The sequence below is a fragment of the Pteronotus mesoamericanus genome, unplaced genomic scaffold, assembly GCF_021234165.1.
Source record: "Pteronotus mesoamericanus isolate MK-2021 breed Mesoamerican mustached bat unplaced genomic scaffold, CSHL_Meso_final contig_74, whole genome shotgun sequence".
Lineage (NCBI taxonomy): Eukaryota > Metazoa > Chordata > Mammalia > Chiroptera > Mormoopidae > Pteronotus > Pteronotus mesoamericanus.
Genome location: NW_026555247.1, coordinates 17254705 through 17270407, shown reverse-complemented (window position 1 = coordinate 17270407; position 15703 = coordinate 17254705). Strand labels below are relative to the sequence as shown.

At 40.9% G+C, this 15703-nt stretch overlaps 1 protein-coding gene across 6 annotated transcripts in view; it reads right to left on the bottom strand.

Annotated features, from left to right (window-relative positions):
* The window catches only part of FHOD3 (formin homology 2 domain containing 3), a 427145-nt gene that overhangs the window by 166902 nt on the left and 244540 nt on the right, over nucleotides 1-15703 (bottom strand). For all 6 annotated transcript variants that reach the window (XM_054583546.1, XM_054583548.1, XM_054583549.1 and 3 more), the window contains one exon: nucleotides 6427-6521. In XM_054583546.1, the coding sequence (XP_054439521.1) occupies nucleotides 6427-6521 (95 nt within the window). The remainder of the gene's footprint in view (nucleotides 1-6426; nucleotides 6522-15703) is intronic.

The following is a 15703-nucleotide window of genomic DNA, read 5'->3' as shown; positions in this document are numbered from 1 at the left end:
AAACCTTAAGACAACAGGGAGAAAACAGAAGGGTTGCCAAAAGTCTATAAAGAGTTACTTACCCTAATTTTCAGAAAAGGATTAAAGACAAAGTCTAAAATAATACCCTCCACTTCACTAAATTCACTATTGATCCCTTGCAATATGCTCCTGAGGACTTGGGGACAAATGTCTCCTGAGCACTCAGAAAAGAGAGGAGAACACTGGTTTGCAGATGAGCAGGTCCTGGCAAATGAGTATGTTGTCCTTTTTACCAGTTAAGAAGCTGGTGGACTTGTGGGAAAAGAGCTGTCAGCTCAAAACGCTTATGTGCAGGTACAATGCGTAGTGTTTTACATATTCTTCACTACAATTATTCCATTTATAGACTATTATCTCCATTTTAAAGATGAAAAAATAATCCACCCAAAGAACCACACAGGTGTATTTGACCATTAAAGCTCCACACTTACCACCAAAGGCAGCAAAACATGACTTCAGGAAGGCCTTGTCAACTCTATGAGGAAAGAGACTGGATGGATGTAGAGTTAGGTGTCTTCTCACCGGCTGCCCCAAAGTGATCCTAACATGCCTAGACTGATCTGTCACCTGGCACGCTGTGCTGGCTTATGCATCCCTTGCCTCTGTTGACATTTTGGTCAATGACACAGAAGCTCTGCTTATTAAATTAATGTCAAATCAAACCAAGACTAACAGATTAATATGACAAGTGGCCAAAATTCATAAAAACTCATAATTATCTTGAGGTTGGAACTCTAGCCTGAAATACATGGGGAAAAATGCAAAGCCCTGCCTTTAGGTGTCAAACAGTAACAGAGACGCAGACTGGAACGAACTGGCAAACTCAGAGGTGTGAACAAAACCTGAGCGGGGTGGGGGAGAGAGGGATGAATAGATTACCAGCTTGATCTGAGCCGGCACCCAGAGTGACTGCTGAAAAGCCTAGCGAATCAGAGGCAGGATGTGTGGAAGGAAGACACTGTGCCCCAGAAGGCTGCCATCTTACTAGTCTTCGTACAGGATGGGCAGAGAAGTGAGTAACTTGTATGATGAGGAATTGCAAATTATGTCCCCAGAACTACCTGTGGAAACCATCACGTATAGCTTGGACAGGGCCACATAACTGTCTTTAAAAACTCTACTTCCATGTGGAAGTGAGTGTGCATTGCTTCAGAAAGCAGTGCGCAGCGTTTGGTTAACGACAGAGAGGTAGTTGCAGGTCCCCATAAGGAAGGCTTTTTCCCTGATTCCAGCGTCCAGCAATGGCTGTTGGAAGCATCCGGAATGTGGCTGGTGAATGTTGGGAGCATCTTTAACAAGACTTTGCCACCTCTTCAGGACAGGATTTTGTGATTTTATATTGTGTAACTCAAAAGCACTGCAGCTCCCATCCACAGGTGGGTCATCTGAGTACCCCCCACAGCAGTGACGGGCCAGTGGCTGAGATCAAAGAGCTCACCAGCCAGCAATTACTGGAGCACCTGGCACCTTGGAGGTGTCTGCTTAGTGTCCTTCATCTCAAAGCCAGTGTGTCCAAGTTTTCCTGCCAAGGAACCCCAATTCCCAACTTCTCTCCTCTCACCAGAAGCAATGCTGTACTCCTGGCTTCCCAGGTTCAAAACGGTGACCCCCATCTTTGATTCCTGCTTTTATTTTTCCATATCCAGAAACCCAATCCTAGCAACCTATTCCTCAAAATGTCTCCATATTTCTATTCCATATTTTGTTTCCACTGTAACTCTTAACCAGGCTTCATCGCCTCACAGCTTTGATAATGTACTAGGCCCTTAGCTTCCCATTCCTGTCAATTCCTCCCCCTCCACCACTCCACTCTATATACCACATGTTACTTATCATCATAATCTCACTGTCCTAATGAGAAACTTTAGCAGTGTCCCCGGTGTGTGTGTGTGTGTGTGTGTGTGTGTGTGTGAGGGCGGGAGATGGCAGGGAGGGAGGAAGGGGGGATGGCAGGGAGGAAGGGAGAGAATATGGCTCCCTCATGTGTTTAAGAGACTGCATGTGTGTGGAAGGGGGCTCTGGCCCAGGCTCTCCTCAGCTCAGGTTTAGTAGCTGTAGTAGGGGAAGCAGGAAAGCGTGACCAACCTCACACAAGTACAAAGGATATCTGGAGATCTGTGATCAGCATCCTAGGGCACAGCTGGAAGAATTAGATTCAATGGGGCTAAAAGAAAACTAGAGAGGACAGAGTGAGTCAAGGTGGACGGCACCACAGATAGGGCAGATTCTATGACCACATCAGGAGGCATCCCGGGGGAGCCCCGAAGAAGTCGAGGGTCCCTAGGCTCCCCTCATGAGCCAGAAGGGGATCCATGCAGATACAGAGAGACAGATGTACTGTTAGAGTGACAAAGGCTAGGCTATATAAGCTGAATCGTCTTACCCAAATTAATTAAGACTTCCAGATGTATGAATAAAAAAATGCCTACCATGTGAGAAGTCATGGGGTGAGCAACTGCATCTTACCTCTGACTGGAGTTTGAAGGTGGGCTTTGGTGAATAGAATAAAGCACTTTATTGAAAATAACTTTTCTTTCTTTTAAAAAGTAATTTGGCTGCAAATACATCATTTTGTCCTCTGACTATGAGCTCAAATATCTGCAAATATGCATTGCATAATGACCCGTTGGCAGGCTGCAAAATCACATCCTATTGCCTTTCATGGGAGGAAAAATGAAGAATTGTAAGAGAATGACAAGGTTTCTCTAACCCAGAATGTCATCATCAACTCTGTGCCTGTTTAAGGTAAAAACCACAGGATCTCCAGGTAAACCTTTTAGGTTCCCAGAATCTGACTCTTAGTCAAAAGAAAGCCCTTAGGGTCCTTGGCCTTTCCAACTCCTTAATTTTATATGAACTGGGAAAACCTCATATGGCTGTATCGCCCAATTTGTGCGGTTAAGGAAGGAACTAAGGTTTCCTTCTCAAAAACCTAAGAATTTCAGGTTGGTGCATCCTTTCTGCTTGCGGATTCCTCACTATCCAGGCATGAGGTGAGGGGAATGTCGGGGGTGGCGGGGGGAAGATACCATGCTGGCTTTGTAAATAAGAGGCAGCCTCATTAGAACTGCACTGAAAACAAACTCGGTGGCTGCTGCTCTTGTTGACTTTGGCCACTAGCCTGGAACCGAGCACACTCTGCAGCGTCACATCACAATGACATCACAATGAATGAACGTGGGCTGTGGGGCATCACCCATGGTCCCCTTTCTAACACCATAAGCTACAAGGCTGAGGCTGGCCCTTGGCTCTATCTTCTTGTCTTCATAGTGACCAGCCCAGTGTTAAACACAACAGCCAGAGACTATTATGGACCTTCCCTTGGGAAAATGAAAGATGGAGAAGAAACCCAGCCCTGATCCAGGGCCGATGCCCCAAGTGAGGGAGCAAACACCGCAGCCTGGGCAGAGGCCCAGGGAACTGATGCCCAGGGTCCTGAATGCTGTGTGTGCTGCACAGGAAAAGAAGGCTGGGGAACAAAATTCCTACATGCCCATTCTTGAGGGTTTTTAATTTTACAATTTCTCCATGGTATTTAGAAACGCAGTAAGGACTTTCCTGTGTGTTCCTTTTTGGTTGGTTGTTTTTCTTACAGAATGATTTCAAAGAAAAAAATCGACAGGATGCTGTTGCAACACTGATGGGTCAGTCTTCCTCCCGCTACTGAGCAGACCTGTGCATTCCTGTGAGGGCTGCTTCCTTCTGCTCATCTCCTCTCTCTCTTTTCCTCCCCTGTGGTCTCTCCTCGCATCTTTCCCATTTCCCCCTCTTCTCTCCTTTGTGTCTTTCCTCTCAACCTCTTCTCCCTCTCATCACGGGCGATCAGCTAAAAGACTGTCACGTTTCCTACTGTAAGCAGGCTAGGTTTTATTTCCTATTAAAAATAGGGCTGGCTGTTGGTGTTTTATCACGACCATAATAAAGCTATAAAGGTTTCTTAATTCAGCCATTTCATGTACCAAAAGTCCATTTTTATTGCAAAATCTCCTCCATTCCCCTAGCTTTTGGGGTCCCAAGACCATCCAGAAAGCCCTGGGGAGGGAGCAGCAACAAAGGAGCATGGAGGTTAGGGAGGGCTCCCAGCAGAAGGAAGGAAAAGACATAAAACACTGAGACAGGATGTGAGATAGAAATCTCCCCTCAGCCCAGCCGAATCTTACTCATGGCCCAGCGTTCCACTCAGCTTCTAAGGTCACCTACAGCAGTTTGTAAATAGAGTAATTCCCATTTTCCATAGAAAACAAAGCCAAACAAAAAGGAAGGAGAAAAAGTTTCCAGTCTCCTGAGAAAACCCATGCTGGTTTTTGTTATGAAAGAGAGAAAAAGTTCTATTGTCAGTAATACTAGGGGAAAGAAAATAGAGGAAAATAAGGGTCAATCTGGGACCCAGCGGGTATTAACACCAGTGCCAGGCGCAGTGGGCCGGCTCTTCTGCCCACACAGGGCACAGCCACCAGGACCGCAGAAGTCCGAAAGGAAGGTACAGCCTCCAGCTAGATCTGTTTTCGACATGAAGTCAAACCAGGGTCAAGTACTCCTCAAGCCCAGCAGAGTCCTGGGAAGCAGAAAATGTGAGAGGCAAGGCCAAAAGCTGTGACTCACCACCAAGAGCATGACACAGAGGCATGGAACAGGCTTGCCAAAGTAGGGTGACAATGAATGCAGGGATGGGGAACTGTCAGGGCTGACCACGTGCTCCACAAGGACCCCCAGGAAGCTAGGCTGACTCTGTGACCTGCTTAAGTGAGGTTCAAGTCCCCCATCCAGGCCCTCTAGGTCCTCCTCTGCCGGACCCTGCTGCTCGCTGCAGTCACTTCGATCTCCCCCACAATGCCCCACCCCACACTCCACTTCACGCCAGCCTTGGTTAATTTTCACCTGCTCAGGACAGAATCCCTTCTTATTCCTTCTTCCAAATCCCTCCTCCAACTAGATCCCTCATGGCCCCACCTGAGAACCCAGAGAGGACGATGCTAGAGCCTCACCCAACCTCCAGGACACCTCCATTCGCAGGATGAAATCTGCCTCCTTGGCATAGCCCTTCCACAGTATGAGGGCTTCACAGCGAAGGCCTAGCTGGGCAGACTCATGCCAATTATCCATGGAGGAAGTTGGATAGATTTTCATAACTAAGCATGATTTCCTCAGCTACAAAAATGGTAGACTAGCATGATACGAGACCTGTCCAGAAACTATCCAGCCATGTACTATGAGAAGAGAGACATTTATTGAAGAAGATACAAGATACAAGAAACACTACACATAGGACAATGGCGCTTCAGTTCCCTTCAAAGTAGGCACCTTGGGACCTCACACAATTCTCCCAGTCGCCATCAGCTGCCCCATTGTATTTTCCTGAATCTTATCAATGGTCTGAAATCTCTTCCCTTCAAGACTAAAAGCTGATTTTTTCCAAGACTAAAAGCTGATTTTAGTTTTGGGAAAAGCCAGAAGTCACAGGGCACCAAATCTGGGCTGTAGAGGGGCTGAGTCACCTGGGTGATTTGATGTTTTGTAAAAAAAAAACTCTGCATGAGATGTGATATATGAGGGGTCACATTATTCCGATGAAGCTGCCAATCACCACTTGCCCATAGCTGTGGCCTTCTGAATCACTGAAATAGTTTTCACAGATGAATGTTCAACAAGCTTAATGCAAGGTTGATGCAGATTCGTTGCTCTACTTGCTCATTTTGAATGTGACAGCCACAGAGTACGCATGCTCAGCAGGCTCTACCACCCCCACTGAGTAGTACAGTGAAGTCATCATTGTTCATGCATGTGCATTCCAGTCCATTATCCTGGGCTGCCAGGTTACATTGGTATCATGCAAACCATTATTATATTAACAGTGGCTGGACTTTTTCAGGACAGACTGCATCTACCTTATAATGGTCTCAAGTGGGTTAAAGGAGATAATGATTGTAAAGCAACCTACTATGGTGTCTGTTGCCTGGCAAATCTTTAATAAATGTTGGTTACTTCATAACGAATGGTAGAGTTGAAAGTCAGTCTCAGTCCTTCATCTATATATAGGAACATGCACATACATCTGTACAACACATAAATATGTACTTCAGTAACTAAACATATATGAACATGAAATACAGCAGGTAAGATTGATACTCTATCTATGGTATAATTTTTAAATTAAACCTTAAAAACCGGAGATGCTAAGTGGAAGCATTTAGAAGAGGGAAACATAAAATGCATTAAAGAGTCATAAACCCTTGCAATTTGGGTGTATTTTTAAATCTATAAAATAGGAGTCCTAATTTGTACTGTGACAAGGCGAGGGCCAAGCTAAAAAGGATTTCTTTCTGCAAAACCATCTCAGTCAGGATTACAGAAAGAAAGGTATATGATGCTGAAACTGAGTAAAATTTCAACCAGACTTTCTCTTACCTTTGACCCAATGAGAGTATACAGCCACTGAATGGTTTCATTGTGGTTTATTACTCCGTTCATCCCATCCACATACAACATAATCTGGCCCAAAGCTGCAAAAATAAGAGAAAAAGAAGAAAGGAGACATTATGGTTTTACATGTAAACATAATTTTCAATGATCATAATGTCAGCTGAGATTTTCATACTTTAAGTACATAGTATGTTAAGAACCAAATTTGAAGAGAATGCCTGGGCTCTGAAATTAGCAAAATCTCATTTCAGAGAGGAAAGTGTTGACCACAGCAGAAGAAACAAGGGCTATTCCTGGTGTCTGGAAGATGCAATTAAGGTACCGAATCCAGTGATTGCTGCTTCTCTGTGCCTTGAGGTATAAGTGCATGTTTTCACGTTTCTATATCTGTGTGCAGTCCTAGACAGGCAAAGACAACCACAGGATGGTGTCTGGGCTGTGGCCTCCTGCTGGGCCAAGAGCACAGATGAGGCTCCCAAAGGCAACCTGTCTAGTTGCCCCACCAGTGATCGGGCAGGCGCCAGGGGCTGCGGAACCATCTCGAGCTGATACCATTTGGATCCTTCAGATAAGGGATACATATGTATTTACATATTACTTGTAGTTTCTTTTAAGGATTTTCAGATTTTAAAATGTCAGAAATCATGAAAAATAGCATTTTTCAGACAATTCGTAGTGAAGGAAAGTCCTAAATTCTTAGTTAAGGAATATACAGTCGCTACATATTGCCATTATTCAAAAAGAAAATCCAAGCCATGTTATTACCTTTAAAAAATATATTAACTATTATTTCAGCTTCCTAATATCAAAATAATTTGGACTCTAGATCATGAATAGAAGTTACATGCTCTAAATAAGTAGGTTCCCTAAAACTCATGTCTGACCTCCTAAATCTCATTTCACCCATAATTAACTGGCATGGTGTTGACGTTTTTATGGTAACAGTAGAACATTACATTTTAGAAAACTGGAAAACACAGAGGAGTGAAGTGAAAAGAATTCATAATCGCATAATTGAATTTAATCATTATTAATATATTAATGTATTTTTCTCATATTCTTTTCTAATGCATTACACACAAAGATAAGTTTATGTGTAGGTTGTCAGAAACAGGCTGTATAAAATGGTGTTAGTTGAAAAAAGTAAAACATAAAATAGTGATATTAGAAAACCACTATTATCCTACCAACAAAAGATCAAATAAAACAACCACATACTCATTCTGAAAAAATTATGCTCCTAAATATGTAAAAGCTCAAAATAAAAAATCAATAATTTAATGTATCCTTGACACAATAAACAGTAAATTTTTGGAAGTAACAGATTTATATTCTATTTAATAGTGAAACACTGGAGCTGTTCCTATTAAAATCAGGAATCATTCAGAAATAAAGCCCACTAATGCCATGATTATTTAACACTGCTCTAGAGTTTCAGGCAATCTTAATGACATGAAAAATAACAAGAGGTAGAATGATTAGAAACGAATACATAATACTGTCATTTTTGCAAGGAATATCATAGATTCAACAAAACATTCACCTACAGAATTTATAATGAAGAGATCATGATTACAACCACTTTTTCATCTGAATGAGAATCAGGTTACATACAAAGAAAACCAAAGTTTGATAAAAAAGATAACACTAGACAGAAGGACACATGACAGCAAATATGATAAAGGTTTAAATAATGTATTGTATAAACACTTCATACAGATTGATAAGAAAATCCTAAATGCCAACAACAAAAACAATAAAAGCCAAAAGCATTTCGTAGGAGTCAACAAGCTGGTTGATAATAACATACAAAGTTGTTCATCCTCACTATAATAAAAAAATGCTAAGTAAAACAATATTAAGGTTGCATTTTTCACTTAAATTATCAAAGGTAATTTTTAAAGAAATTATTAGGTTATTAAATGCTAGTGAGGTTAAACAAGTAACTTCATACATTACTGGTGGCAGGGGAAATTGGTATAAATCCTGTAATAAGACGATTTAGCACTGTAATTGTGTTTAAAATAATTACTATATATTTAGTGCTTACTGTGTGCCATGCTCTGAGAGGGGACTCCACATGTGTTATTAATACAATATCCCTACTGTGCAGTGGATATTATTACCCGCCACCCGACACAGGAAAGAACTGAGGCTCCGAAAAGTGAGAGAATGTGCCCCAAACCCATCACTACCAAGTAGTGGTGTCCACCTCCAGCCAGGACGAGCGGGCTCCTCCCTCCAGGTCTGCACTCAGACCCAACCATCCTCTCTAGGCTCTTCCCCGAGTCATTGTGATTTCGGGAACCTATCCTAAGGAAATACCCTGCGTTAAAGGGGAGCAAGGGGGAAGCAAAGATACTCACTCTCTGAAGTGTCCTGATATCAAAATATCAACTAAAACCTAAATTCCTATCGTAGTTCTACCACCCAGCATTCGTGGTAATTTACCAAAGCTATTCCTAACCTGTAAAATGTCCATAATAAAACAATTAAAATGTAGAAAATTATGAATACACATTACAAAATTCAATTAAACACTAAAATCTTCATGCATAGAAGGATAATTCCTGCTACATTAAGCATTCTGTTTGTGTATATGTTCTTTGGATGTATTTTTTTCCTGTTTTCCCCCTATTCCATTATGAGCATCTATTACTTCTATAATAGAAAAATAAACCAATATAGAAAAAATAAGACCATAATGTAAAATGTCAGGTGCTTTTTAAAAAGATTTTATTTATTTATTTCTAGAGAGAGGGGAAGGGATGGAGAAAGACGGAGAGAAAGAGCAATGTGTGAGACAAACATCACTGGCTGCCTCTCACATGCCCCCAACCAGGGACTGAACCCACAGCGCAGGCATGTGCTCCGACTGGGAAGGGAACCAGCAACCCTTTACTTTGTGGGACGATGCCCAAGCAACTGAGCCACACGGGTCAAGGCTAGGTGCTTTTCTGGGGTTTCAGAATTTTTTTACTAGCAGGGCCCCCCTTCCACCTCCACTTCAGGGAGGAACTCTGAGAATTCAGCACATCCTGCCCCATTTTCCCTTCTTCCCCTTCTTTCCTCCTCTCCCTTCCAAAACAAGCTGGCAAATGTCCAGGGATGGGGACTTTGCACCACAGTCCTTTTCCTATTTGAGCTCCACTGTGGGAAGAAGGTGGGTATTGAAAATAGTGGAGGGAACACTTTAAAAGTATATGATAGTCTAACCACCATGCAGTACACCTGAAACTAATATAAAATAATATTGAATTAAACTGCAATTGAAAAAAATTAAATTAAAAAGAAAGAAAGCAAATCTAGAGGCAGATTTTAGCAGCATCTTCTAAATCATCCTAATAGTGCAGGGGAAATGATACAGACTCTTCGGCCTCTGGCAAGCGCATCCCTCAGCCCTCCTCCAAGGCTGAAAAGGTGGAACGGAGGCCTCTGTCCTAACCCCTCAGGGCCTCTGGGACTGCAGGAACCCAGGGAGCCAAGACACCGCTACAAAAAAAGAAGGCCACAGGAGATTTAAAAGCCAACTTGAATTTTTATGTTTTCTCTTTATGATCTGTTTCCCTCCCGTGATCAGATTCTATTAACTGATCACATTGCAGGAGGAAAGTCACCAGAAATTTCATGTCTAGTGGAATTCAAGTTTCTGCGTGCGCTGATTTGTGAATACATTTGGGTAATCAAAAACTTGCCCGCTAGACCTTTTGTTCTGTAGTCCCAGTGCTAAAACACAGCTTTCTGTAAAACCCACTGCAGACACGAGATGGCGCTAAATAGATTCAAGTGGATTAACACGGCACTTCAACAGCAAAGAAACACCAACTTAAATGTGGGCCTGTGAATAAAACTGACACAGGAAAAAACAAACAAACAAACAAAGTAGATGGTCTGGGTCACAGGAGCCATGCATATTAGTGAGTTGTGTATTCAAGTAGGATGAGGAGGGCGTGAATGTCAGAGCAGAGTACAGCCCAGTCTAATGAGAGGCTGCACAGGGCTTTTGCTGTTCTGCGGCCGGCAGAACTTCCTCTGGACCTCTTCCTTAACTTTTCCATGCTTCAGTTTCCTCGTCTCAAAAATGAGATAGTACGATAATACTGTAGTACCCATTTTTCAGTGGCAGTGTAGGGTTAGAACAATGCCTATCTCAGGGTAACTGCGCAGTAAGTGTTAGTCATGTAAACTACCTCACTGAAATCAAACAACGATTATCTACTGAACAGAGCACACATTGGAAGAATCTCACAGACACAAAATGGGGGAGTGGGCCCTCTGTCTAACTCAAATTCAAAAAAATATTCTCCTTTGTTTTCTTCCACAATTTTTATAGTATTTAGATATATCATTCATTTTGAAATAACTTTTGTATAAATTGTTAGGTTTAGATTGAGTTTCTTTTTTTATACAGACGTCCAACTGATCTAACATCATCTTTTGCAAATTTGCCAAAAAATCCATGGGCTACGCTTGTGTGGATCTATTTCTAGATTGTCTATGCCAATCCATTGATCTGTCTATCCCTTTGCCAGAACCACACTATCTTGATTAGCATAGCTTCACGGTAAGCCTTAAAATCAGGTAGCATGATTCCTAAAATGTCATTCTTCCTTTTCAAAATTGTTTTAGCTATTCTTGTCCATCATCCCTCTCATATAAATTTTGGAAGCACCTTGCTTAAATCTACAAAAAAATCTTTTCTAGAAGTATTATGGGAATATGCATTAAATCTAGATAAATTATGGGAGAATTGACCTTTGTGGAATCTTCTAATCACGACTTATTATGTCTATGAATTTAGATCTTCTCTGATTGTTTTCATCAGTGTTTTGTCATTTTTAAGTACACATCTTGTACAGGGGGTATTTTTGCCAAAATTTATAGGTATTTCACATTTATTGGAGCTATTGGAAATATTTTAAAAACTTTTCCATTCCCAACTGTTTCTTACTACCATGTAGAAGTAAAATTAATTTTTGTGTGCTGACTTTGTATCCTGTAACTTTGTTAAATGTGTTGATTCTAGCAGTTTTTTAGGTTTTGTTTTTGTAGATTTCCCAATATTTCCTACATAGACAATAATGCTCTATGTAACGAAGAACAATTTTATTTCTTCCTTCCCAATCTATATCCATCCTTCCCACTTCCCCCCCTTGTCTTATTACACTTTTGAACATTATACCTTTGGTATAATGTTCAAAATGTGTGCTAATAGTGGACACTCTTGCCATGTTCTCAATATTAGGGGGAAAACATTTTGTCTTTCCCCATCAGTTATGTTAGGTGTAGTTTTTGTACATTGCCCTTTATCAAGGTGAGGAAGTCCCCCACCACACCGATTTCTAGTTTGCTAAGAATTATATATAATAAATGCTGAATTTTGTCAAATGCTTTTTCTACTTCAACTGATATCATATGCCTTTTCTTTATACTGTTAATGTGGTAGATTACAGAGTGAATTTTGAATATTACACCAGCCTTGCATTCCCTCTTGGCCATGGTGCATCATTCTTTTCTGATATTGCTGGACTTGCTAATATCCTGCTGAGGACTTTCGCATCTTGGTTCATGAGAGAGATTGGTCTATCAGATCCTGTCTTTGTCTCATTTCATATCATGGTAATATTGGCCTTATAAAATGACTTGTGGAGTATTCTTTTATCTTCTATTTTCTGGAAGAGATTATATAAGATTGGCTTTATTTTGTCTTTGGTAGTATTCGCCAGGAAACCTTCTGGGCCTGGAAATTCCTTTTTCAGATTAACTCCAAAGTAAATGTATTTAATAGTCATAGTTAATGTTAGTTACAGTAATAGGGCTAGTCAGGTTATCTATTTAATTTTGGATGAGTTTTGGTAGTTTGTAGTTTTTAAGGACTTGGTCCATTTCAATTAGGGTATCAATTTTACATGTGTAGAATTACCCGTAGAATTCTCTTATTGTTCATTTAATGTCTGCAGGGTCTGTTATAATATTCTCTTCATTCCAGATGTTGGCAATTAGTGTCTTTTTTTTTCCCTTTGCCATCCCTGCTTGTTATTTTCCTTTTCAAAAATTTTATTTTTCTTTTTGCTTCACTGATTTTCCCTATTGTTTGTCTGTTTTCAATTTCATTGTTTTCTACTCTTTAATTTCCCTCCTTCTACTTGTTGGCTTTATTTTTCCTTTTCTACCTTAATTTCTTAAGGTGATGTTTATATTAGAGTTGTTCTTTCTAATTTAACCAGGTAATGCTATAAATTTCCCTCCATGTATTGCTTCAACCACATCTCAGAAGTCTTGATATTTTATATTTTCATCTTCATTTAGTTCAAAACATTTTCTAATTTCCAATGAGAATTTCTCTTCAACATATGGATTATTTTGAAGTATGTTGTTTAATTTCCAAGTATTTGGAGATAATCCTGCTACCCATCTGTTATTGATTTATAGTTTAATAAATCAATATATCAATATAGTTTAATAAATCCATTACGGTCACAAAACATACAATTTCAATTCTTTTAAATGGGGGTATGACCTGGGACACCAAGATATCATCTGTCTTGGTGAGTGTTCACTTGAAAAGAGTGTATGCTCTGCTGCAGCTGGGTGGAGTGTTCCAAAACCGCCGGTAGAACCAGCCGGTCAACGGCATTGTCCAGTTCCTCGCAGCCTTGCCAATTTTCAGTCTATCAGGTCTATTGATTGCCAAGAGGAAGTATGTTGAAGTCTCCAACTGCCACTGAGGATTTCCTATTTCTTACTTCAGGTCTTTCAGTTTTCACTTTATGTATTTTGAAGTCCTATAGGTTTTTGGATTTCTGAGTGAATTTAACCCTTTTATCATTATAATGTCCTTTATCCCTTGCTATTTTCTTTATTCTGAAGTCACCTTTCTCTTAGGTTAATATTGCCTTCTTTTGATCGGTGTTTGCATAATCATTTATTTCTGTACCCTTTTACTTTTAAACAACCTATACATAGCATTAAATGGGTTTCTTGTAGGCAGCATTTAGTTGGGTCTTGCTTTGTTTACTCATTCTGATTATGTCTTTAATTACTGTGATTAGGCCGGTTACATTTAATATAATTATTGGTGCATCTGAATTTAACTTAGGTCTATTATTTCCAATCTATTTCCAATCTTTTAGTGAGACCATCTAGTGAGTTTTTTACTGTGCTTATTATATTTTTTATTTCTAAATTTTCCATTTAGTTTTTTTTATACCTCCACTATCTTTGTTTGCTGAGACTATGTTTCCATTTATGACAATACCATGACCCCTACTTCCTGAAGCATTTTTATACTAGCTGCTTTAAGGTATTTGACAAATCTCAATATCTGTGTCACCTCGGTGCTGGGGTCTGTTGATTTGTCCTTTCCCATGAAAGTTGAGATTTTCCTAGTTTATTGTATGCCAAGTAATTCTGGCATATATCTTGGACATTTTGAAGACGATGTTTTAAGACCCTGGATTTCATTTAAGTATTACAGAAAATGTTGGCATTTCTGTTTAAGCCGGCAATGAACCTGGTTCAGTTCAAGCCACATGCCTTTTGTGGGCTATGGTTCCAATTCCAGTTTAGTTTTCGAAAGTCCTTGCTGTGCCCCTCGGATTGGGGCTGCATGTGTACGCAGCGGCTGGTCTGGCACCTGGGCAGCAATCCACTTCGTTATTAAGCGCTCAAAATGTTCCACCTGCTGTTGAGGGTCAGATTCACGCATGCACACTTTTGGTGAGCCCAGAGCTTCACAAAAAATCCCTGCAGGTCACTTTCCTGAGCTCCTCCCCCATTGCCCCCCTCATAATTTTAGGTTCCCTGGGGCGCCCCTTCTTAATCCTTCAACCAGAAAGCTGGTTCATTATTCACCCTGTTCCGCCACCCTCACGGCTTCAAGTCCAGCTTCCACTGTCTCTCCTGGGTTATAGCAACTGCTGATCCCAGCTGGAGGCCCCAACCTTGATTCCTGCTCTTTTTCTAACCCACGATAGACCGAATTTCCCAAAGCACTGAACTGAAACTGTCAGCTGAGGCAGGCAAACCTCCTGGCTCACTTCTGCCTTGGGATGAGACCCAGGGCTCCACACGTCCCCAGCCAACACACCTCTCAGCTTCTTGCCCATGCAGTCCGGGCTGCTGTGTCTCTGAAAACTTCTGCTACAACCTAAGCCTCTCAGTCATCCATTAGTTACATGTCCCTTGCATTTAAGAGAGGTCCTTACATACGAAAGATACATCCATTCTACAACCCAGAGGCAGACATACTTTTTTTAAAAAAAATTTCTTACATATCAGAGATGAACAAGAAAGCAATCCCAAACCACTTATTTGCCTGCTTGTTCATGTCCTTTCCTTTGGCCAAAGATGCCAAAAATGCTGTGGAAGAAGCTGAATGTAATTCCTTCCTGGCAGAGTCATCTGCCTTTCTAAACAAAGAGCTCTTAAACACCCCTGCCCTGTGTGGTCTTTAGCGAACCTCGCCCATTCTCCTCTCTCAGCATTCCAGTGAAATCACAGGTCACCGTATTCTGTAAAGGGGCTCAGCGAGGCAGGGGCTACAGCACCTTCTAAGAGAGCTCTCCTGTTTAGGCCCAGGGATTTTTAATGCAATGTGGGTGGTTTTACTTTTTTAAAAGCACTGTTATTAACTATAGGTATATCACATTTTATTACAAACCAGCCCTTTTTTCAATACTAGACAGGGCTTTGGTTTGTAAACTTAGTATCCACTTGCATATTTGACACTACAGTTCCTATGAAACAAAAAGTCCTCCCCCTGAAGTCTGAGTGTTTCAGTTTGCCTTTCTACAGCACCTCGCCGCTGATTTTATTTTTTCATTTGGGAATGACTTTTAATTCTGATATAATTTCAAAGTTATAAAAAAGTTACCGGAATAGTATCAGGACTCTTTTTCGCCCATACACATTTTACCCAGATCCATTAATTGTCTACATTAGGCACCACTTACTTTATCACTCTCTCTCTCCTTTCCTAAACTTTAAAAAATATTTTTAAAATAAAAATTGACTATATTTAAGGTGCACAAGGTGATTCGATATATACATATCCCCAGTGAAACTGCAGTCAAGCTAATTAACATATCGCCTCCTCATACAGTTGCCTTTTCCGTGTGTGATGAGGGCACCTGGAACCCACTCTCTTCTCATATTTCAGGAATTCAGCACAGCATCACTAACTACAGCCATCGTGCCTGCGCATTAGAGCGCTAGACTTACTCATCACGCCTTCCCACTCTGGATTTGATTCTCTTTTCAC